At 37.8% G+C, this 25,790-nt stretch overlaps 1 protein-coding gene across 1 annotated transcript in view; it reads left to right on the forward strand.

Annotated features, from left to right (window-relative positions):
• The first annotated feature begins 385 nt into the window (after positions 1 to 385).
• Positions 386 to 25,790, forward strand: part of GLP2R (glucagon like peptide 2 receptor) — a 43,468-nt gene continuing 18,063 nt past the window's right edge. The window contains exons 1-8 of the mRNA XM_040530356.1: positions 386 to 584; positions 5,596 to 5,689; positions 8,390 to 8,494; positions 11,413 to 11,538; positions 16,252 to 16,354; positions 16,593 to 16,749; positions 18,500 to 18,659; positions 24,675 to 24,735. Coding sequence (XP_040386290.1) covers positions 480 to 584; positions 5,596 to 5,689; positions 8,390 to 8,494; positions 11,413 to 11,538; positions 16,252 to 16,354; positions 16,593 to 16,749; positions 18,500 to 18,659; positions 24,675 to 24,735 — 911 coding nt within the window. The 5' untranslated portion in view covers positions 386 to 479. The remainder of the gene's footprint in view (positions 585 to 5,595; positions 5,690 to 8,389; positions 8,495 to 11,412; positions 11,539 to 16,251; positions 16,355 to 16,592; positions 16,750 to 18,499; positions 18,660 to 24,674; positions 24,736 to 25,790) is intronic.

Genomic DNA, 25,790 nt, shown 5'->3' on the forward strand with positions numbered 1-25,790 from the left:
TTTTTTTTCATTCTGGGTCATCTTTTAATAGTTTCATGAAGTATGTATAAATATATGTATGTATTTGTGGAGCTGTATTCCATTCTTGCAAAACCACTGGCAAAATTCCCATGAAGTTTCAAGGGAACAAGATCAGCCCTTTAACGTTTTAATAGTTTTGCGACTTCTTATTGGCTAAGGGACAAGCTGCAGTAAGCAGACTTTCTGTGAAGTTTAGAGAAAATTCTCTGTGCCTTTAATCAGAAAAAATACAAGACTTAGTTGGAGTCCCTCAAGCCTAGACATTCTTGTAGACTTCCAGGCTTGTTTGTAAGAAGATTCTTGAAACAGTTTCACTCGTAAAAGAAGATAATTTTGTTGTTGTTGTTGCTGTTTTGGTGTTGTTTTTTTCTTTTTTTTTTCTTTTTTCACAGGACTGGGTGATATATTTGATCTATAGTAGAGGGAAATAGTAGCATACTGGGTACAAAATTATTAGAATGGTCATGATGACACTTTTTGGTCTCTGCTCCACCATGGGGCTCTGGTCCAGAATATCTGCTGGACCTGCCAGCTCTGTCATGATATTATTTCTAGTTAAACAGGTAAGCTAATTCAATAATTAATAATTAGCAGTATAAAACTATCACACAGCATTTTAACCTTCACTGCATGTTTGTTTCAAAAATAGTTCTGATATAACTATTAATGTTAAAATGAGTTATGAGAAATGTTGACTGAGAAGCTGTAGAATTTTGTATTGTAACTCATTCTGAATAGGTAATTTATTACAAATTTCTGCTATTAATGTTGATTCATACAGTGAATAAGTTGTGTTTACCTGTGTTTGTACAATTTCTTTTCATAACAATATTGATCTCTATTAAATTATTTTTATTTTACAGCTTGACTCAGATATCAATTCCATTATGAAATGTGTTTGTTTTCTACTATTTTTCCCACTTGTATTCTAAAGTCACCTTAGCTTTGTTTATAGAGCCACTGCTTAGCCTTTTAGACATATATTAGGAGTGAGTGTTACATCTCCAATGCAAGCCGAGGTTATTGGCATTGTTCTGCACCTCAGCTTCTTAAGAAGGCTAGCAAAAACTATATATAATATTTACTTTTATTTCTTGTAGAGCTTTAGCAAACTGTTCACTTCTTTTTCTTATAAATCTATAAAAACTTAAAAGCATGTTTCTTCATCTATATTGTCTTAAAATTTTAAGAACTTTCAGTATTTAATGATAATATCTCAGTGTAAGTCACTTAAAGGAAATTTTCTTTTTCTTTTTCTTTTTTTTTTTTCTCATTTTCATGTTCATTAATGTGTACCATTAGTTCAGTAACTTTAAAACAAAAAATCTTAAGGTGTTGTAGTAAATTCCAATTTGTCTGAATAAAACTATTATATAAATTTAGGGTAAATTTATATGAAATAACTATACAAGAAAATGAGCACAATTGATAGGTTTACTTTAAACTGAAAGTAGTAAGTTATTTCTATCCACCTGTCCTACACCTAACTCCACAGGAAATGTATTTGCATATGTAGGTGCTGTAAAGACTCTAATTTTACTCCTTTTCCTTTTTTATCCTGAAAAAATTACCAGGAGACACATATTCTGATATTTATTTTCTTTTAGTAGAAAATATTCTTATTGCTTTTGGATAATTGAATCTAGAGCTTCTTTCATATAAATGAGAATAGAACTGAAGCATCTCCCAGTTTTTTGAGAAGCCTTGAATCTATAGTACGTCTTGACCTCAGTGCTGGTGCCATCAATATTAACAAGAAAATCTCCCAATAAGTTTTGTGAAATCAAAGTTTTACAAGACTATAAATTACCGTGAGTTACTTTATTGTAGTGTTTCCTGTAACTTGTTTACAACAGGTCATGTAAAGAAATGTGTAATTTTTTTATATTTAACAATAAAGAAAAAACAATAGTCATATACCACTATATCCACATGTTCTAGCAAACACCTCTATAGATATGAAATTATCAATCAGAGTAAATCAGGATGATGGATGAAAGAATGAAAAAACATTTGAACTCTTACATTATTTCTAATTCATTCCAGAATTTTTTTTCTAACCATAATAGCATTGTCCAAATAAACAGAACCATTTCATTTTATTGTTAGTTTAGTATAAGAAATTTAAAAGGTGAAATCCTGACTAAAATGTAGTCAGTTATGAAAAAAAAAAAAAAAAAAAAAAAAAAAACATATTTAAATAAGTCCATTTGCAACCTTGTAGGTTTATTATCTTAATCCACCTCTTAGACAAGAGCTTCACGCAGTGTTCTCTGCTTATTTTTAAACAGCTGTGTCAACTTTGTGCACCTTGTGTGCTCTGAGTGAACTAAATGAACTTAAAGACCCTTCCAGGAAAGTCTGATAAAATTTCAGTGCCAGTGAACTTTGGTGCAAGCATTTAGGAGTAATGTGGTTTATATGTTACCAGCAAATCTTCAGACACTCTGAAGTGAAGAAATGTACAGTTTAGGTCAAAAGGTCACAGACTTTCTGAGCTTCTGTCTTGGACTTTGGTATTTAATTTCTTCTGAGCTTAAAGTTCTGTTTAAATGCTAGAGTGCCTTAATGTCAACTGAAATGTAAAACTGAGACAAAAAGCCATGTTTAGCTGCATGTTGTCAGAATGTGAGATCACTGTAAATTTACCTGAAAGCTTGAGAGCATGCATCTAAGTTTTGGTAGCAGAGTAGCACAAAATTTAAATCATAATCAAACCTCAGTGGGATCTCTAATCACAGACCCATTTCAGATGCAGAGTGATGTGTCATCTCTTCTTAGAACACACCCACAGAACTAGGTCTCCACACATGGTGAAAGCAGGAAAAGTCCCTATGATCACAGCAGTTATTGCTGTACTCCTCACATTGACTCAGGCTGTAGATCTTCCTCTTTCTGAGAGAACCTGCACTCCTTTCTGAAGAATATTAAAGACACAAATATAAGATACAAAATCTGTATCTTTGTCCTGTCTCTTTGATATTTTTGTTGAATCCTTTTCACTTAGTTAACAGAGACAGGACATCAAGGTGTCTCACCTCCTTAATTTCCCTTAATTTACTTACTTTTATCGGAAAGTCTTATGGCAGAAAACCAAGCATCTCACAGGCATTTACATCAGTAGTGACCAGGTATTGGATATCTGACTCTGCTTATTGTTTTGCAGAGAATGACAATTTCATTAGGAAGGGAAATGAAACTGCATTTATGCCTAATCTGCTCCTCCATCTTATTAACTGAGTTTCTTCATGCCAGCTTCTCAACTCTTTCCCCAGTAATGGAGCCAAACAAGCAGTCAGGTAGCCACTATATGGCTTTTTCTGTGTTTCCTTAGCTGTTTAATGCATTTGTTTATTAGAAACAGAAGTGCTATCTCTTAAATCAAGCAGTCTTTTCTACAAGTGCGTCATCTTCTCTTTGCCTCTTCAAATGAGGTTCACTGACCCAGGAGTGTATAAAGAATCTCCCCATGCTTTCAGCATTTTGAGACCCACATGAGGGAAATGTCAAGATTTTTATTTTGGAAACATGCATTCCTTTCTCATAGCCGATGTAAATATTCTCTCCTTATCTTACAAGCCCATCAACTGAAGAATAATTATAGTCTTTCTACTCCCTGGAATTTAAAGCACAGTGTCTGGAAATTAGCTGAGAGTCTCAAAACAGAGCGGGGAGCAGGCAATATCTTACATAGCAAAAATATGCATAGGGTGTGGTCTCATATAACAAGTAGCTAATATTCACCAATGTTCTTGTTTGAAAGTAAATAAATACAATTTTATTTATTTTCCAACAAACTTAGCTTCAAAGAATAAGGTACAGGTGCCAGTCCTTGGCACATCACCTAGCTCAGACAAGCCCAGTACAATTGCACAGATGTGAAAGGCAGTTTCCAAAAAGTGGGTAGTCCAGACAAAAGGAAGTGGATTTTCCCTGGTGAGCTAAAAAGTATTGTTTGGTGTAAAGATAATTGCTTTTTAGAAAACTTGTACTTAGCCCACGATCCACATTTTGAGACCACATCTCAAGTATTGTGTTCAGATTTGGGCCACTCGCTACAAGGAACCCACTGAGTTGCTGGAATGTGTTCAGAGAAGAGCAATGAAGCTGGTGAAGGGACTGGAAAACAAGATGTATGAGGAGTAGCTGAGAGAACTAGAGTTGGTTAGTCTTGAGAAGAGGAGGCTGAGAGGAGACCTCATCTCTCTCTACAAGTGCTTGAAAGGAGGCTGTAGCAAGGTAGGGGCTGGTTTCTTTTCTCAGGTGACAAGTGACAGAATGCAAGACAACCACCTCAAGTTGCACCAGGAAAATCTTGGATTAGATGTCAGGTGGAACAGGCTGCCTAAGGAAGTGGTAGAGTTGCCATCCTTGGAGGTATTTAAGAGATGTATGGATGTGACACTCAGGGATATGGTTTAATGGTGGACTTGGTAGTGTTAGGTGGTGGGTGGACCTGATGATCTACTGGGTCTTTTCCAATCTAAATGATTCTACAATTTTATTATTTCATGTGTTTCTGCAGCTTCAATGCTGTCCATACAAATGAAACTGTGTTCCCTCATGCAGCCCACCAGGATTTGTACATCAAAGTGGTCATTTAGGGAAAGGAGCAGCCAAGAGGGGCTCTTGACATTGCAGGAGGGTTGATTTTCCAGGCACTAGAGGGGAAAGTGCAGAATTCACTGTCACCAAACTGAATAAATCCAAAGTTGAGCCTATACTACACTACAACAGTAAAAGAGAAATTGTTTTTGAAGTGCTCCTCTTTCTATTCTCTTTAAGCAAACCACATCAAAGCAGTTATTCCAGATTATATTCTCCAGAAATCTAACTTTTCAGAGGAGACAGTAAAACTGTACCATCTCCAGGCAAAGAGGATAAGATAACTAAGACGAATGATTGAGTGTTTTTCAAAATGCTTAGGAAAATATAAGTGTCTATAGCACAGTTGCAGGTGTTGGAGGAAGAAGTGTCTGTTGAAGTGCTCAGGCGGAGCACAGAATGCATTGCAGAATAGATAACAGCAGCTAAATATTATTGTTTGTTTATTATACTTTTATTCAAATTATTACTGAAGTACTCAAGTAAGGTTGGTTATCTTTTAAAAAGCTGTAAAAATAAACAGCCCTCAAAACTGTTATCAATCAGATTCATAAATTAATCTAGCAAAAACAGAAACATAAATGAGAAACCTACGTGAGAACGGTTAGCTGACTTTGGCATAAAATGATCGTAAAAGGCTTGGAAAGACTGAAAAAGTTTTGAAGATCAGCACACATTTTCTACAGTGGAGGAATTAATTGCCTTTTTTTTTTTTTTTGGTGGTGGTTTCTATGGTAACAGAGTACAATGGCAATACATTTCTTGCTCAGGCAAAAAAAACTGATGAAATTTCAGTAAGACTCTCCTAGGCTCCTAGGAAGGTCTTTTTCTCCCTGCTTACCTAACTTGTCTCCATTCTCCTCCCCTCTCCTCTCCTCTGTTCTTAAGTTTGTTAGAATGGAAGAAAACTAGCTCACTAAAACACCACAAGGATCTTATTTTCCTCATGCAAGGTGTTCTTACTCACAGGCCAAAGCATCTCTGCTGGAAAAAACAACTACTGGATGGAACAAATATAAACAAGAATGCTTGAAAATGCTACAGGAATCAACTGTAGATGCTGGTAAGGAAACGAGCAGAACAATAAAGAAATGTGTTAAGTAACATTGCTGAATATGCAAATATTCAAATTATTTTACTTGCTTTGCACAAGTGTGTGCCTCTTTATAAATTCTAAATGTAAACAGTCAGCCATAACTAGACCTACAGACATGCAGTCATGAAGTTAATGGCTGTCTTTGTCCTGAAATATATTAGGTTTCTATATATAAAACCAGATCATATACTGAAATGAACTACTGAACAGCTGGTCCTGAGCTACCATTATGATATGTCACAGAATACACAGTCAAGAAATGGCTGCTACCCATTATTGGGACAAAACACATCCTTTAGATGAAGGAAACCTATGTTCACTCCCCTTTTCAGCCTGAAGGAAAGTCAAACCTATATTCCTGGAAACTGTAATAGCCATAAGACAACAGGTCATCAAGGGAAAACGGGATGACTCCCATTTCTCACTTAGAAACTGAGCCATGGTAGACAAAAACACAAAACAAATGAGGTAGGGCATAGTCTGGTTTTTGCCTAGGCAAGGCACCTGGGGCCTGCTCTCTTCTCACAGGACTGCTTATGCTTTTTGCAATAATGTAATCAGGTTAATAAACTAAGGCACAGTAACCAGGTTGCCCCATGTTCACCCGGCACCTGTAACCTTAAGCTTACAGTTCCTTATATATTCTCCCAACTCTATAACTTGGATTCTTGGCTCAAGAGCAGAATAGCTTCAGAGGACAGTGTCTTCTCCTGAAAAGTGGCAGAGGGAGGGCCTGAGTCCATGTCTCCTACCTCTGAGTGTGTGCTCTAAGATTTATGCTCTTTAGCAAAAGGGGAGCTCATAATCTGTGATTATTTTACACTGAAAGTATAAGTTCTGTTCAGCTAGGTGTCTGTCTTCAGGAGAGGATGACACAGGCTCTGAGTAGTTGGAGAAGTTCAAGAGGCAGCTGGGATAGTGATGACTGCAGTCACCAAGAAAAGATTTGGAGAGTATCTGTGTTCTGTGTTTTGTAATCAGCAGCTATAGGCAACTTTCTGATCCTCTGTGCAAGTGATACACTCATGGGTATTGCTTGGTGGCTACCTCAGCCCATCAGCTGCATTGGGAGACTCCAGGACAATATTACAAGCACTTTGCTAGTAACAGAAAGTTGCAATACAGTCCACAACTGTATTGGCCAGAACATGGGGTCTGATTAAGATCAATGTGTTTATTTTCCATAATTCAAAATGCCTTGAAGCTGAAAATTGATCCAAAGCAAAGAATTTAAAAGAGCAGTAAGAAAACCTGATAGGTATGTAAGCCTGAATTATACAACACTTTATATTTTTAGATTTCTTTATGCTTTTCCCAAAATATTGAAATGTCTAACATACCCAAGCCTTTGAAAAGAGGAAAAAAAAGATAAAATTGGAGAGTCAAGGAAACTGTTTTTAGTGATCACACATAATATAGAAGCTTTTATCTTCTTTCAAGTGAATTAGGAGTTGCTGAAAATGAGCAGCTTGGCTTGGCATGGCAGGATGCTAAAAGTAAGTAATTCTTATGCTCTCCAAGCTTCATCGCTGATCTGCTCGAGGCAGTTACTGTTCCTGGCAGCTGTCACACCATGAGCTAATTGCCTTGGCATGTGACGTGAAGCTTCGATGGCTGGAAAGCAAAGCAAGACCCCATTCCCATTTCTGACCCTGATCTCCATCAATAATTTGATTCTGTTTTCATACTACTTGGGGCAGAAAATGCTCCACTGATGAAAGATTAGCAAGTAGGCACACAGCTAATGATAGTGTATTGCTTACCAGCAACAGCTACAAGCCCTGTACCTGTTTTGTTGATCTGGGCTTTGGGCTTAAAGCTTGTACTAAAGAAATATGACCCCGTTTTTAAATAGGACAGAATCAAATTTATTCACTTCTCTCCATCTCTGAGAAGAAGCCTTGGAAATACCTAGTTTTACTTCTCTCATTGCCCAATCTGTTAGTTTTTAGGTATCTTTTTCTAAAATTGTATTTACTGCAAAAAAAATCTGCTGCTGCTAGCTAGCGCAATTCAATGCACAGAAGTAGATCATATACCAATGAAAGCGGGAAAGGGAAGGGAAGGGAAGGGAAGGGAAGGGAAGGGAAGGGAAGGGAAGGGAAGGGAAGGGAAGGGAAGGGAAGGGAAGGGAAGGGAAGGGAAGGGAAGGGAAGGGAAGGGAAGGGAAGGGAAGGGAAGGGAAGGGAAGGGAAGGGAAGGGAAGGGAAGGGAAGGGAAGGGAAGGGAAGGGAAGGGAAGGGAAGGGAAGGGAAGGGAAGGGAAGGGAAGGGAAGGGAAGGGAAGGGAAGGGAAGGGAAGGAAAGGAAAGGAAAGGAAAGGAAAGGAAAGGAAAGGAAAGGAAAGGAAAGGAAAGGAAAGGAAAGGAAAGGAAAAGGAAAGGAAAGGAAAGGAAAGGAAAGGAAAGGAAAGGAAAGGAAAGGAAAGGAAAGGAAGGAAAGGAAAGGAAAGGAAAGGAAAGGAAAGGAAAAGAAAAGGAAAGGAAAGGAAAGGAAAGGAATCACAGATCTCTATATGATGGATCTCTATATGATGGGATTGGTATCCACTCCACACAGAATGAACCCATGTGATTGCAGGTTACTCAGTATTCAATGTTTTTCATGATTATCCATTGTCTAAACTTCTTTTTTTTTTTTTTAAACATCTATTTGCTTTTCTCCCCAGGAATACATTGCAATGGAACATTTGATCAGTTTGTTTGCTGGCCTTACTCACCCCCAGGAAATGTCTCTGTTCCTTGTCCTTCATATTTGCCATGGTTGGAAAATGGTAATGTGAATGTAGTAACTTTTCTTGGAGTTTATGCTGGGAGTCCAGACATAGGACAGATGGTTCTGGTCTATTTTGTCCCAGTGTCATTTGAAATGTCTGAGGGCTTTCATGTCTCACCTCTTTTCAACTCTTTTCTTATTCAAGACACGGAATTACTGTTGCTGTTCAATTGTTTACCCTTTTTCTCCATCTGTGCTCATTACAGCTCTGTATTGTCTGCTACAAAGCAATATTTCCAAGAACATGTAACTGTACTGCCAGGCTTTGATTGGCAGTAACATAGTTAGGGTTCAGCTTCTGGGATCCCCACTGACACCCAAGATGAAGCTCTCACACAAATTGGAATAGCCAGACAAAGGTATCTGTCTGAGCAGTCAGCCCCCCAGTACAACGTACTGTGCCACCAGCAAACGGTGTGCTGAACGAAAGGGTTTTCAAAGCTGCATTGTCCTGGCTGGAGCAGATCAGGGAGACTTTCAGGAAGGGAAAAGTAATAATATTTGTAGGACCAAAGCTATCCAAACACAAACAACCTTCCCTTTCTACAAAAGGAATTAAAAGGCATTCCTACCAGCATAGCCTAGTGATTCTGACTCCTGCTACACCGTGTTTCTTAGCTAGCTACTTGTGGCTTTCTTAGTTTGAGAAACACTCTGTAGCCAATAACTTAGGCTCAGGCCAGGATCTCAGTGAAGTAGCATTTTTATTTGCGATTGCAATGGCGGGCATCCCACAAGCAGGAGCGCACCTACTAGTTCCATAACACAGTTTATATACCTTTTTTCTCGATGACCAGGACCCTCCCCTGTTTCCCCACTGAGTGGGTAATCCAGGTTCACAATCTATCCGGTGCTTCACAGACTCATTGAGGTGGTAATGTTTCTTACACAGTGATTTCCGCCTGATTGTTCTAAGGATTCTGGTTGTCTGCATTTTACAAAGTTGTCTGTTAAGCTTTCTTATCACTGCAAGCATATCTCAATACCACATTCCTTCCCTCTATACAATGTAACTCTGCAAAAACAACATTTTTTTTCCCACATTAGTCACATTTGCAATACCACTTAAAAGAACCAACTGTGGGTGAGTCCTTTAGTTTATGGGAGACTACCATGGTGTGCCTATCCTATCTTTCTCCAGGTAGGTTTGATATGGAATTTCATCATTTGTCTTTTTTGTGGCTGCTAAGCTGAAAGAAGACCAGCCTCTATCTATTCTACCAAACATCTGCTTCTGCCAATTGTTTGGAACAAATTCAACTGTTCATAACAAATATAATAACAAACATCTTCCTTCCCTCCATGTAATAGACTCCTTTTGTTGTTGTTGTTGTTTTTGTTGTTGTTTGTTTGTTTGTTTTCTTTCCCTCCTCTTTTTCTGTCTGAATTTCTGCAAAAGCAAGATGTAAGACATTGCACCAGATCATGATGCTTTTCACTGTGATCACAATAGGGAATACATTGGAGATGCATTTTCATCCATGCGTACATACCTTAGGAAAAGAAGCATTGAGATAGCCCTGCTGTCTGTCCTAGGATTTCTGTGTGGCTGTTCTTTCTAGTGGTTCCTATTTGCATTGCTGGTCCCCTTTCCAAGGCACAGGTGTGTGGGACTTAGCTGGACTTGGACCAGAAATCCTTGGAAGTTTGAGGTAGATTTTTTGTGTTTTGTCATCATTGCCAAGTTTGAGCAGTAGAAGATTAGAATAGTCTAGAACCAAGACTAGACCCTAAGATTGCTCCTGACCTGACCTTATCTGGAATTCCAGGATCCCTTATTTTTTTTTGTCCTAGACTGGAACACTCTTCTCCTCTGGCCTGTATTTCTTTTTTTTTTTTTTTTTTAAATTAAAAACAAAAACAAAAACAAACAAACAACAACAACAACAAAAACACCACCAAAAAAACGCCTTGTATAAATCAGGTCCTTTAAGAAAACCTTCCTCTCTCTGCAGTGTGCCAGATTGCCAGTAAAAGTGGAGAAGCCATTTTCTGCCTGGGGAACCTGTTTTAACTCCGCTACTTGTTAGACCACACGAACTACACTGGGCATGGGCAGCAGTCCTCCCACAAAGCTCCTGCTCTGTCAGAGCAATGTGTGCTCTAAAAACAGTTCTCTCAGTTCCAGTTATTCTAAGTAAAATGAGATATTCTGGTGGTTGCTCCAACACATTTTATATGTATTTATTATATTTATAATTAAACACTTGTGAATTCAAGAATGAATGAAAAAGCTCAGGTCTGATTAGAAATCATCTAATGATTTAGGAAGGCATCTGTTGAGGACAATCTTAAGATGAGGTCAAGAGGCTAAGAGAGAAAACATGGAGAAAATGAGGAGACACTGAAAAACCAACATCAGCCAGAATCTCCATACCATTTTTCTGATGTTATGGGCAAATTCTAGTTTAGTATAAACTACAATGCACTAAAAGCCAAGAAAGCTCCACCTGCTGATAGGGTCCCAAAGCATATAAATAAAACATCAACCACAGGTACTTTGAAATTCAAAAGAAAGATAATTCCCTAGTCAAACCACATTCTTCTTCCTATAATTTTTGCAGCACAGCATAGGCAATGTTGACGGAACTTAGGAACGTAGTGAGGAAAAAGAATTAAAATGAAACGTGGGCTTACCTTTTGGATGGAGTAACCATGTTTTTTGTAAAGAGTGAGTATATACTGGGAACTGATTTTTGCTATATTATGTTCCAATTTTCTTCTGTGTAAATACGAAAAATATATTGTCAAAAACAAAATAGAAGATGTGGGTGTTTTTGGTGTTTTTATTTTTTTTTATTTTTTATTTTTTTTGCAGGGACTATTGCTATGGTGTGAGGGAGAAATCCTTAAAATGTGCATGAAAAATGATATCTTTATTTTGACCTTTCAGACTAAACCTCTGTTTACTTTCAGGAAGTGCGGGAAATGTATACAGAGTCTGCTTGGATGAAGGAATTTGGCAAACAAAGGAAAACTCCACAGACATTTGGCGTGATAGTTCAGAATGTTCTGAGGAAAATCATTTCAGAAAAAAAGTAAGTATGATGTTTTATATTATGGTTTAATACTTTAATCTTCTTAATCCCTTCTTGAATAACTGATAAAATGTTTCTGTTGAATACCTGCAAAAGATATCCATATTTCATTTAGATTACCAAATAGGAAACCTGCTTAGAAGAAGCAAAAGAGAAAAGATTAAGGAGGAGGATTCCTGCTTTAGATGAAAGAAATTATTTTCAGTTCAGTCCACTGTTCACATCTACTGAATTCCTCCTAATAATACTGAGAGGAAAAAGGGAAGGGAAGGGAAGGGAAGGGAAGGGAAGGGAAGGGAAGGGAAGGGAAGGGAAGGGAAGGGAAGGGGAAGGGAAGGGAAGGGAAGGGAAGGGAAGGGAAGGGAAGGGAAGGGAAGGGAAGGGAAGGGAAGGGAAGGGAAGGGAAGGGAAGGGGAAGGGAAGGGAAGGGAAGGGAAGGGAAGGGAAGGGAAGGGAAGGGAAGGGAAGGGAAGGGAAGGGAAGGGAAGGGAAGGGAAGGGAAGGGAAGGGAAGGGAAGGGAAGGGAAGGGAAGGGAAGGGAAGGGAAGGGAAGGGAAGGAAGGGAGGAAAGGAAAGGAAAGGAGAGGAAAGGAAAGGAAAGGAAAGGAAAGGAAAGGAGCGGAAAGGAAAGGAGCGGAAAGGAAAGGAAAGGAAAGGAAAGGAAAGGAAAAAAGAAGGAAAGGAAAGGAGAAGGAAAGGAAAGGGAAAGGAAAGGAAAAAGAAAAAAAAAGAAAAAAGAAAAAAAGGACAAAAAAAAGGAAAAAAAAAAAGGAAAGGGAAAGGGAAGGAAAGGAAAGGAAGGAAAGGAAGGAAAAGGAAAGGAAAGGAAGAGGGAAAGGGAAAGGAAAGGAAAAAGAAAAGGAAAGGAAAGAAAAGGAAAGGAAAGAAAAGAAAAGAAAAGAAAAGAAAAGAAAAGAAAAGAAAAGAAAAGAAAAGTAAAGAAAAGAAACGAAAAGAAAAGAAAAGAAAAGAAAAGAGAAGAGAAGAAAGAACCCTACAACTTTCCTAGCAAATAGCTTAATCTCAGAGGACCCCTGTTCTGCCAAAGTCAGACAGCTTCATTCCCCAAGGCCTCCTGAGCTTTTCTGTACTTAATGAGCCGTTAACTGGTCCTTTCAACTGAAAAAGTGTGAAAAGCAAACCCTTATTTTCCATTTGCCTGGAATTTCACCTCATAATCTAGCTAGCAGCAGACTGGAGGATTTAACATAACACAGATTCCATCCTGCCTGATACAGCATACAGCCCCAGCACTGGACTTTGCCAGAATGGGAAATTACTCTCCCGGGCTGAATATAGAGCATAGTATAAATACCTTGACAATACTCAGCTCTTAGTACTGAAGATAAAATTAAAATATTTACTAATCAGCTTTGGGTTTTGAAGCTGGGAATCATCCTTGCTACCTCTGTGTTTGCAAAGAAACCTGGCTGCATGTTCTCTGCGAGAAAACACTTTGCAACTGTGTATGCTCGCTTTCAGTTTTCATGTTATGTTTTAAGCAAAGAAGAGTTCAAACAGGAACCCAGGGGTCGAGCCTGCTGCCTGCTTGCGCACCCATGCAATGATGTGCAATGAATGCAGCAGAATTTCAGATAACAATAAAGTATATAGTTTACCTCATTTCAGTTTCTTGTAACTTCTTTTGCCATAGAGTTCAGCTTTACTGATGTCAAAATAAAGTCTCTTAGATGAGCACTATTACTGTTGAATGCTTTATAATTCACCTTTTGTTACTTTGTTTGGTGAGCACTTAAATTTTTTATTATTTTACTGACTATATTATTCATTAAGAATTTATTGATCATATTATTTATTGATTACTTTATTAAGTACTGCTATTTCAAGATCCTCATGTGTTACCAAGATTTTAGTAAACTATAGTGAGTATATGGATTTCCAACTTCACAGTTTATTTAAGTACAATAAAATTCCATGAGTACTGAGGGCTTTCCATTCTCTATTGACTGTTCTGGATTGTAACTTGTGGGCAGAAAAGTACCACGTTAAGTCATCATGTGTGAGGTTTCTCTGAAAGCTTTCCAACCAATCCTAAACGTGGATGTTAAGCGTTAGATACCAACGTACCAGAGCTAGTATCCACCCACAATGGATTATTCACCTTGATTTCATATACTTTGGTTTTGAAAAAATGTCATACCCAAGGTGATAACTCACCCTCTTTATTATGTTCTTGCCTGTTTGAATCTTTTCATAGAGCTGAGTATGGCCATGCACCCACATTGCTCTTCCTGGGCACTTGCACTCCCTCCAAGAGAGTTTCTACCAGCAGGCACAGCTCACTCTGCTATCCAGATAGTACTCATTAGCATAAATTCATCAGAGACAACTAAATGGCAGGAAGAGAGTGCTAAAATCTCTGGCTGAACAAGTAGATAGTTCATATAGGAAACAGCAAAATCACTAAGGAAAAGAGACAAGTTCCAAGAAAATCTTTGTAGGGCAAATATGGATTATGAAAATAACATATTCTGCATCTCCATGTTCCCACTGTAGAGAAGCTTTTCTTGAACTAGAAAAGCAAAATGAACATATGGGAGGCAGATACAAAAAGAAAAAAGTATAGCAGGAACAAATATCAAATGAAGCTCTTCCCTTCTTCCTCTGAGGTCTTGCTCATGGCATAGAACGATAGAATCATAGAATGGTTTGGATTGGAAGGGACCTTAAGGATCATCTAACTCTGTCTCCCCTGCCATGGGCAGGGACACCTTCTACTTGACCAGATTGCTCAAAGCCCCATCCAGCCTGGACCCTAGTTCCCAGGGTCTTCATTTTTTCCCTTTTTAAAAATAGAGGTTATGTTTTCCCTCTTCTAGTCAGTGGGAACTTCACTAGACTGACACGACTTCTCAAATATGATGGAGAGAGACGTAGCAACTACATCTGCCAGTTCCCTCAGGACCCATGGATGCATCTCATCAGATCCCATGGACTTGTGCACCTTTAGGTTCCTTAGCTGGTCTCAAACCTGATCTTCTCTTACAGTGGGCAGTTCAGCATTCTTCCAGTCCCTGGCTTTGCCGTCTGGGGCCTGGGCCATGTGGCTGGAGCTCTTGTCAGTGAAGACTGAGGCAAAAAAGTCAGTAAGTATCTCAGCCCTCTCCATATCCTGGATGACTGGGTCTCCCATTTCCTTCCGGAGAGGACTCACAATTTCCCTAGTCTTCCTTTTATCAACAGTGTACCTATAGAACCCTTAGAACCCTATATTACCTATAAAGCCCCTGATGTCTCTGGCCAAATTTAATTCTAAAAGGGCTTTGGCTTTCCTAACCTGATCCCTGGCTGCCCAGGCAATATCTCTGTATCCCTTCCGGGGTATCTGTCCTTGCTTCCACACTCTGTAGGCATCCTCTTTCTGCTTGAGTTTGGTCAGGAGCCCCTTGTTTCTCCACGCAGGCCTCCTGGTGTTTTTCCCCAACTTCCTCTTTGCTGGGATACATCTCTCCTGAGTTTGGAGGAGGTAATCCTTGAATATTAATCAACTTTCTTGGGCCCCTCTTCCCTCCAGGGCTTTGTCCCATGGTATACTACCAAGCAGGTCTCTGAACAGGCCAAAGTCTGCTCTCCCAAAGTACCAAGTTTGCTGTGCTCCCTCCTTGATGTCTTCTGAATGCAAAACTTCACAAATTCATGATCTCTGCAGCTGAGGCTGCCCTTGAGTTTCAAATTCCCCACCAGTCCTTCTTCGTTGGTGAGAATGAGGTCCAGCATAACATCTCTCCTCATTGGCTCCTCTATCACTTGAAGAAGGAAGTTGTCATCATTGCATTTCAGAAGCCTCCCGGATATGCCCTGCTGTGCCGTCCCTCCAACAGATACTGTGGTTTTTGAAGTCCTGCGTGAGGAAAAGGGCTTGAGAATGTGAGGCTCCTTCTATCTGGCTATAGAGGGCCTCATCTCCTTGGTCTTCTTGGTCAGGTGGCATTTAGCACACTCCCCTATAATGTTCCCTATCCCTGCTATCCCTTTAATCCTGTCCCATCAGCTCTCTGTCAGCTCCTCATCTAAACCCAGGCAGAGCTGTATACACTCCAGCAGCTCATTGACATAGAGGGCAATGCCCCTTCCTCACCTCCTCTGTCTGTCCTTCCTAAGGAGCCTGTATCCTTCCATCCTTCCATCCAGTCCTGGGATCCATCCCTCCATGTCTCAAAGACATTCAAAGACATGCTAGTAAACAATAATTAAATCATTCTGTTTGTTATGAAAGAAATCTTCATGGCAGAAGTCAGTCTATTTCTATGACTCAGACACAGCTGACTCTGAAAACTGTGCACACAGGACTGTTATGTGGCTGTGTCCCCAGGCCATACAAATAATAATTGCATTTGATTGCACAGGTGGAGTCAGTTAACTCTGCAATTATTAAACCAGTAGGATCCATTTTGTTCCATGTAGTCATGGCAATGACTAGCTGTAATTAAGACTCAAAATGGTGTTTGTGCAAGATCATTCTGGAAATGAGACCTTGAGTGCATTCAAATTTGAAAAGAAACTAAAGCCGTTCTCCATTTGTGTCTTTCCTGCAACGATTTCATGAGGACGTGCAGGGAACTGACGCCAGAAACCCAACCTGGCTGTGCTGCAACACAAAGTTTGACTCAAAGGTTTCTGAGCTATCTTCATGCCCTGCTTACCTGCCTGCATGTATTGTATAGATATATTATCTTTCTTTTTTGTTCCTAGGAAGAAGAACATAAATTGCTTACCACACTACAGCTGTTGTACACTATAGGATATTATTTTTCTCTCATCTCACTTGTATTAGCTCTCCTTACACTTTCTTTGCTCAGGTTAGTACAAATTTGCATGCATTTTTAAATTATAGACCACAGTATGCACATTCTTGTTTTCATATATTTGAGTTTATTATTTAACTTCTGATTTTTTTTTATAGTAATAAGCCTTACAAAGATAATCCCTAATTAAAATCCATTAATGGCAGCAATATGACTACAGCAGTATTTAGTTGTTGTTGTTATTGTTTTAATTAAATATATTCCAGAGGACTGATATATTTTCTTCCTACAGAAAACTTCATTGCACAAGAAACTACATCCATATGAATTTATTTGTGTCTTTTATCTTGCGTGCCACAGCAGTTCTTATAAAAGACACTGTATTCTACAATATTTACTCCAAAAGACCAGATGATGAAACTGGATGGATATTATACCTCAGTCCTGAGGTAACTTTTTAGTTCATTGCTAATAGTGAATGTATGCTGTCAGTGAATGTATGCTGAATGTATAACAGTTACAGTTTCAGAAGTTTGCCATGTGGCATCAAGATTTCAGGTATTTCTTAGTTGAGATTCAAATGCTAAAACTTTACTGATAAAGCTTGGGGTAATCTGAAGAAAAAAAACTGATTTGATAAATTATAAAATATTGATTTTATCATAAAGGCTTGTATAGAAAAAATGAATAAATATATATATATATTTAGAAACTTCTACATAAGCAAAACAATTTTATTACATCTGTAGCTTTAGAAGGAAATCTATACATTTATTTTGCGCTTTCATATTATATTTATTTACTCTAGATATGCATAGCACAATGCAATTCACACAAATCTTACTTTTGAGCAATGTTATTAAGCTATGTATTTGCATTGAAAGTACACTAAGGGGAAAATGTACTTTAAAGCTTTTTCTGTAGTAGGAAAATATTCTAATTTTCTTACACTTCTATACATAATGGAATAACAATGTCTTTCATTGCCACCACTGTGGATGTATTATACTTTTATGATGTATCTATACAGTTTGCCCATGTTAGCAAGCTAAATTACCTGTAAGATGTTTATCACTTCCTAGCACAGGACTTCTGCTTGGGGCCTATTGACTTAATAGCTCACCAGTAAAACCTCTGATATGCAGGTCATGACAAAGAGCACATACCATAGCGTACACTGTCAATATCCTATCTCAATTATCAGCTCTTCTCAAACTTTGTGGCCATCCAATATAGAAACCTTCAAACTGTTACACTCCCTTCCAACCTCTCCCAAGTAGCACACAGAGTCTCAGAAGTACTAGAAGTCTTGTTTCTCCTCATTTCCTCTTAAAAGTACTGAATATGGCTTGATTAATCTCAGATTAATTCAGTAAATCCTTTCTGGTTATTGGTACATAAGTTTGGAATATGTTTGGATGAATCATATAATCATAGAGTATCTTGAACTGGAAAGGACCCACAAGAATCATTTAGTCCAACTCCTGGATCCACACGGGACCACTCAAAAATCAGACCGTATGTCTAAGAGTGTTGTCAAAATCCTTCCTGAACTTCAGCAGGTTTGGTGCCATGACCACTTTCCTGGGGAGCCTGTTTCAGTGTCTGACCACCCTCTCAATGAAGAACCTTTTCCTAATATCCAACCTGAACCTGCCCTGATACAGCTCCATGCTGTTCCCTTGGGTCCTATCACTGGTCACCAGAGAGAAGAGATCAGCACCTCCCCTCTGCTTCCCCTCATGAGGAAGCTGTAGATCACAATGAAATTGTAACCAGAAATTAATCAGAGTAAGTATTGAACACAACAGCCGCTGTAGCGTCACTTTCTGCTGACCTGCTTGTGTACTAGCAACACTTCTTTTCTACTGAGTATAATTCATGAAATGAATACCCCTCAGTTCCTGCCCTTGCTCTTAGCATCAACCCCTGGCACGAACAGGAGCCGCTCTACCTTCAGCTCCTTTTTCCTCCAAAGAGCCATACACAGCCTAATTGCATCGCAGGTTCTCTACTCTCATAAAGCCCAAGATCTCCCAAAATAACAGCAGCTCAGTATCTTGCAAGATATATGACTGAACTACATATGTACCAAAACCACGCACTGGTTTTAAAATGGTTGCTAAACTAACAAGAATAAAACAGGATTTGTCAGAGTTTTTATATATTACAATGATGACTGGTCTTTCATTCCTACAGATTTTAATCATTTGCAGGACTGCCCAGTTTTTCATGCATTACTTTGCTGGGGCAAATTATTTTTGGCTATTGGTAGAAGGAATTTATCTCCATACATTATTGATTACTGCTGTACTCTCCGAAAGGCGACTGCTACAGACATATATTGTGATAGGATGGGGTAAGTACCTAACAATTTCAAAGTTCTTGATTCTGTGGCATTTTTTTTAAGTCACTGGTGGATATTTTGTAATGAAGAGAGAAAAAAAAAAGTCTTTTTTTTTGTTGTTTTGAATTCAGCAGTTGTCAATAAAAGTATATTAGAATTGACACACTAGCTGCAGTTCAGTTTGACCTGCAGGTACAGAAAATGGGTTAATTGTTTTATAAGATAAAATAGCTTAATAGACAGAATGAGAAGAAATTTTCACTATATTTGACCATATTTTCTGTCATTACTGAATATTAAAGCACTATCAGCACCTTCACTTTCTTCCTTTGCAATAGAGCACCTACGTGGTGAAGACATCTGTACATTAAGCAATTGGCTTTTATATATTTACCTTGCTATCTCAAGAAGTTCCTCAAGTTCTAAAGTATGCTTTAAATCAGAGGACAGTGTGAAAGTCTATATGATATAGGTCCTATATTTCAGGCATATTTTGATGGAATGAAGATAATGCAAAGTTAGACGATGCAAAATTTGAACAATTTTGTGTAAATTGTATTCTTTTTTCTTTTTGTATGAGAGGTGTGCGTAATCTGACCGTTGTATTTGTTGCTTACTCAGAGAACATAATAATGGACAAAATTATTTGTGTGGACAAAGGGGAAAGTCAAGGTTTCCTAATTCCCAATTGTCATCTAAGATCTACCTGTACAACTTGCAAGTCTTGTAAGGTTTTAAATGAAGATAAAAAATGTACTTTTAGACAATAGTTGGGTTTGGTGCAAGAGTTATTGATTCATATTCAGTGGCCTGACTTGAGGAGGATGATAGGATAGAATGCCATATGAATAACTTCTGACCATATAACTTTTATCAATGTATAGTTTTACAAGCTTGTTCACTAATACCTTTATATTTTCTAATGTAAAATTGCATATCCAGGACAGTATGATTATGGAGAATAGTTCAATTCTTAAAAAAAAAAAAAAAAAAAAAAAAAAAGAGAGAACCTAGAAGAACCTATGTTAAGGAAAAGTGATTAGACTATGGTGGATGATTACATAGTTATAAATAAATTATTCCATATTTGCTCTGCTGTTCTGCATGCTAAAATTATCAACCCAGGGTGAAGAGGAAAATTTTAAAGATATGTTTAAACTCAAAAATAAATGAAGCAAATGTCAGCTAAGACTGAAGTTACACTGATTACAGTTGGAACTTAAAAAAATCTACATGTTTAAAAGAAATTTTTGTTGATTGTTACTAAGACTGTAGAAAATTCCTTGTCAATTTGACAATAATTCATGCCATTTAGTTCTAGCTATCTTAAAGTTGTACAAAGTTCTTTCACAGAGAATTCAAACAGCTAATTTTACTCCTTTTTGACATCTACATTGTCTCCTGAGATTTTAATTGGATAGCGTCTAAAGCAAATGGACTACTGGAAAAAATTCCTAGAATTAAGTGAATTTTAGATAAGGTCATTCTTCATGCCTTTATAGCTGTATTTATTAAATGAACTATATTTATTAAATGAGAACAATTGCTGTAGAAAATATCAACACTTTGAGAAAGATCTGAAACAGGGCTTCAGCATCAAAAATACCACACAGGGGAAATCTCAACAAAAAATAAATAAATTCAAAAATGTAATTTAAAAGCTTGTTGAAGTAAGTGTGGTAAATTAATTTTGGGCAAAACTGTCTAGTCTGAAAGAATATTGATGCATGAAAGAACCCGGAAACCTTAACTCTTTTACAGAAAAATCTTGCTTTTACTAACACTGACATGGTTAAAAGGTATCTGATATTTGTCTCTTACAAAATTTGAACCAGATTTTGGATACTTATGATATGGTATCATATGCATTGCTCTGAAAATGTTAATATAATGTGCATTGTGAAATATTGCTATCAGAAATCACTAAAATAGTAGTCAGACCTAGTGATTTTGGCAATGACACATTTTATTCTGGAGTATTAAATCAGTTAGTTCTATGATGTGAATGCAAAACTTACTGTTGACCTTGTTTGTTGTGTCATTTTTTTCTTTTGTTAACAGTGAGAATATCTATATTCTTTTCTTCTTGTTTTCAGTTTTAAAGCCAAAAAATATTTATTTTATTTTGCTTCCTGTACCAATAAAAGAACTCTAATACACGGTTCAGTACCTTGTGCCTCTTAGTTCTTTATAGATGAGGAGAAGAACAAAACAAACAAACAAGAAAAAAAAAAAAAACTAGCCTATCACCATAAGCTAGAAAAACAGGTTATCCCAGCTTAGGTTCCTGAGAAACTGAGGAGTTCTGAGGCCCTGGTGATTAGCCTTCTTTGCTAATCAACACAAAAATGAGCTAATAATGTGGTTAGAGATGAGAGTACAGAACAATGATTAGACGGAAGTGGGTGCAGTGTTTTCGATTAACTCAAAATTATTTTATTCAATTTAATTCAAAATTATCTCACTGTGTAGCATATCCTGGCATTTTGACATCAGATCAGAAAGAAGCTTTAACAAAAATCACTGCTTTCAATTCAGGAAGAATGTACAATGGGGAAAGGCAAGTTTTATTACATACTTGGAAGAAACTTTTTTCTTTTTTCCTTTTCTTTTTCCACCTCTGAAACAGAAATATGGTTATACTCTTCAATATAAATTTAAGTTTAACTTCATTAGGTTAACATGATTAAAAGCTTGTTGGAAATAGATAGTTAATACTTATGATGAAGATTATTATGATTATTTACTGTACTGATTATTTACTCATCAATCATTTGGAACACAGTGCCTGAAAGTAAACGCTAGATACTCAAATGCAGTTTTTCCAGGTCCCAAGGCAGATGTGAAATTTCACATAAGCAATCCTTTTGTGACAAATGCACTCATACATTTGATCCGAGATGGATATGTACAAATATTCCAATATATTACAGCTCAGAGTTGGTGATGAAACCTAGGTACATACAGAGACAACTCTGTGCATGTTTTCTCAAGAGTTCACAGGGCAGATAGAAAACAGAAACAGCAATATTAAAATCCTGCATTTTGGTATCTGGATAGAAATTTGTTGGTCAGAACTGTCTCAGAAAATTGGTCTTGCTCCAGAAAAAGTCTAGCTTCTGAGGGTAAATGATCTTAACAATAAAGCAGATTCCTGTCATCTTCTCTCCATAATCAATGAGGAGTCCCAAATATTCTCAGCCAATTTCCTTATGTTTACAGGGAAATCAAGTAGTTAATATTAAAAATAAATAAATAAGTCTTTCCTTATTATCTAACCATGAAGTCAAGCTCTATATGATTAAAGCAGAATTTTATTATTATTATTTTTTTTTCATTCCTGTGCCATCTCCCAAACTCTGTTGCTCCTCTGGTCCCCCAGTATGATTTTTGCTTTGTTTTTTGAGGCCCATGCTCTAAGTGCTGTTTCACTTCAGAGTGCTTGTGAGTTCTTAAAATCAGATAGAATTTAAATCTTAAATTTAGTCTACCTTATGCAGAGTGAGATTCATTTTACCTTATTAAGTTAAATTTAGGTAACTAATATCTAGACTCTTCCTAGAATTAAAAGGAGAAGTACCTTTAAAAAGTGAATTTTAATGTTTAAGAGAAGTAGGATAGTCTCTTAATCTTTTCATGTGTGTAACTCTAGATATAGTCAAATAAGAACTTGTATTTCCTAAAGAATCCTTTGGCCTTACCTGTATCCATCCAGAATGCTGCTATGAAGATTATTTTTCAGGGTTGAAGTTTTTAACATGCTATCCCATTTTTGGCATCCTTCTTTTTCCTCTTTTACTTATTCCTCTTCAGAAATTAACTACTTCCCTTCTCTTTCATGCTTGTTCCCACCCTCCTTTATCTATTAAAAGTTTCTGTCAGACGATAACATCACTCTTCACTGTCCACCGGCAAGCTTCTTGGCTGTCTCCTTTACTGTACTTTATACTTTTGAGGTTCATTCTCACCATTCATTACTTGATTTCTCTGTTCTTTCTTACATTCCTCTTTAAAGATCCCTGTGCTATGATAGCTTTTAGAGTTTGTGGTTCTGGCACATCAAGACCACTGTCTTTCATGCTGGTTAGTGTTCTCTCATTGCTGCCTCTTTCTTTCCACCTCTCTGAATGCCATTGCATTGATCACCAGCTCACTGGCAGGTTTTGTTACTTGTTCAAACTGCAATAGGACAAGTCTGTTAAGAAATCTGACTACCAATGTAAGAGTATAAGGATTATCTACTTGTAAGTTCCCCTCAATAGTTCTCATACCCATGTCATCGTCACTGATTTCATAATGGCCTTTTTCCACTATTTAGCTGTTTCTTATTTATATTTATTAGAATTACTCCTAAGACAGGAGATCTGGTCCTTTGCTTCTTACAGACATTTGTGGTACCGCTGCTGCTGCTGAGCCAGCAGCATGCTTACACTTGCAGCTACACACACCTCCTCAACTAATCCCCAGGAACTGCACTTGATAATGTCCACTCATCCTCCCTGGCATCATCTTTCCCCAGTGGAAAACTCCATATTCCCCTGCACATGTCATCTCCCTTCCCAAGTAGTCCATGCCCTGATTGTTCTCTCAGACCTACTTTCTACACGAAAACAAACTTACATCCAAGTGAGACGGTTTCTATCTCCTTCCCCATATTACCCATGCAGAGGTCTATTTTCACAGAAAGATGGAATGGCTGAGGCAAGAAGGGACCTCTGGAGGTCATATGGTCCAACCTCCCTGGCTCAAGCAGGGAGACCTAGAGCCGGTTTTCCAAGACCATGCCCATGATAGCTTTTGAATACCTCCAAGGTGGGACACTCTTCAGCCTCTCTGGGCAACCCGTGCCACTGCTTTGTCACCATCAAAGTCAATAAGTGTTCCTGATGTTCAGATGGAGCCTCCGGATTTTCAGTTTGTGCCTATTACTCTAGTCCTGTCATTGGGCGCCATTGAAAATAGCCTGTCCCCATCCTCTCTGTACTCTCCCTTCAGGTACTTATAGATTTATAAGACCTCCCCTCCAAGCCTTTTCTTCTCCATGCTGAACAATCCCCTCTTTCAGCCTTTCCTGCAGTCCTTTCAGCATCTTTGTGACCCTTCAGTGCGCTCTTGCTACTACTTTCGTGCCTCTCTTGTACTGGGAAGCTCAGCACTGGACACAGTACTCCAAGTGTGGCCTCACCAGTACAGAGTATTACCTCTGAGAGTATTTTGCATCCAACCCTTTCTACGCACTGCTCCCTCCATTCCAGCTCTCCCCACAGCCTTAGCTAGCATTCCCAGACTCATGAATAGTCCTTGGTCTGACCCATATCTCCTCTTCATTCTGCCATATCCACCAGAAAATCTGCCCTGTGTTGTTGAGCAGAGAATCCAGCCGAATAGATGCCTTTTGTAGTTCACATTGCCTTGTGCTTGAAGCTTGTACTTGCACATTTATAAGCCACTGGAACAGTGTAGTAATACTTAATATTTTTTTCACTCTGTGGTCTATGATCTCCAATAGGGGAGCAACAACAGGGGGACGGGGACCATAGATTAACTTTAAGGGGTCCATGAAAGGTAAGTCAGAAAATCAAGCTTTTGTTAGTTGTGTTAACTAACCAGATAGAATTCTATGTCTCTGCTGAAAATTGTTTAAGGTTCAACAAATGAAAAATGTTAATAGCCAGTACTTTAGGTAGTCTGTGATGCCTCAAGTGCCAATTCTTCTGAAATCTCATAGTCAGAGACTTAGAGGATTAAGACTAGTCAGCAGTGTATGTAGCTATGCATCTTTGTGTGTATATATATATTCCAGTGGTGACAATTTCTATACTGAAAACAAGATATTCAACTGTAGAATGAAATTTCTTATTGCCTTTAAGCTACAAATGGGGAAATACAGGAACAGGTTGATTTTTGTACAACATCTAAACAGAGTACTGAAAACCACGTCTTTGCACCATACACTGTTGTAGTGTATCTTTATTTTATATGAATCATTCTGTAAGCTTGGTTGTAATCAACTCCTTTTCTTTTCAGTTGTTCCTATTCTGTTTGTGGGCCCGTGGGGAATAAGCAGATCAAAATTGGAGAACACAGGGTAGGTTACTAAAGGAAAAGTGTCTTAGAATACTGGTTTTCAGTTGCTTATTTTTTTCTGGAAACCTTTGACAGTAATCGACACTGGTATTGACAACTGAATTATATTAAGATTATACTACACATATTAATACTTGTTAGATTTTCTAGGTTCATTTTAGCCCTTGCACAGTGAACTAGTAGGAATTCATGGGTTCACATGCATAAATCAAGAAAGAAAATGAACATTCACTGTTTCTCAAATGCAAACTATTTTATTCATTGCTCATGAATGTGAACATGGAAATTACATGAAGCAAAATTTCAACACAAACATCCTCACTGAGAGCATCTTGTTAGCAAGAAATGAAGACCAGTGCTTTCATTGGAGACCATCTGCTGTTTGAGTTTAATTAACATTCACTGCCATTTTGGAAGAAAAAAAAATCAGTTATAATAGATAATGATAAAAACTGATATTCACAAAAAGGTGATATTAGATGAATGTATTCAATATTCAGTGAATTAAATAGTAAGAGTAACCTGCACCAGTAGGCATCAGTTTTCCAGTCTTACAGTTTTCAGCGTTGCTGTTAATGGCATCACATAGACTTTGTCTTTCATATATGATTTCGTTTTACTTCCCTATTTTATTTGTGGATCCTAGGGAGTTTTGTTTGAAATAGCAATATAGATATTAAGCAACATCATCAGGAACTGAATCAAATTTGCACTCTCATAAAGTTACATGTTATATAGACCATAGTCCCACAGGGTTACAAGCTAATTAGCAAGAAAGAACATTTTCATATGAAAAATTAGAAGGTTAGATCAGGAGAAAAGGAGACATTTTCCTGCTGACAGGAAGCTAGTGAATGACTCGGTTTTAGGGTCAGTTCTGTTCAACATTTTTATCAGTGATGTGGATGCAGGATTGTAATGCATCCTCAGCAGGTTTGCTGATGATATTGAACTGGGAGGTGCTGACTCCCAGGAGGGACAAGAGCATGAAGAGGGGTCTAGTTAGATTGGAGCAGTGGGCGATTAGCAAAGGCTTGAAACTCAACAAAAATGTCG

This window comes from Cygnus olor, chromosome 18 (genome assembly GCF_009769625.2).
Source record: "Cygnus olor isolate bCygOlo1 chromosome 18, bCygOlo1.pri.v2, whole genome shotgun sequence".
Classification (NCBI taxonomy): Eukaryota; Metazoa; Chordata; class Aves; order Anseriformes; family Anatidae; genus Cygnus; species Cygnus olor.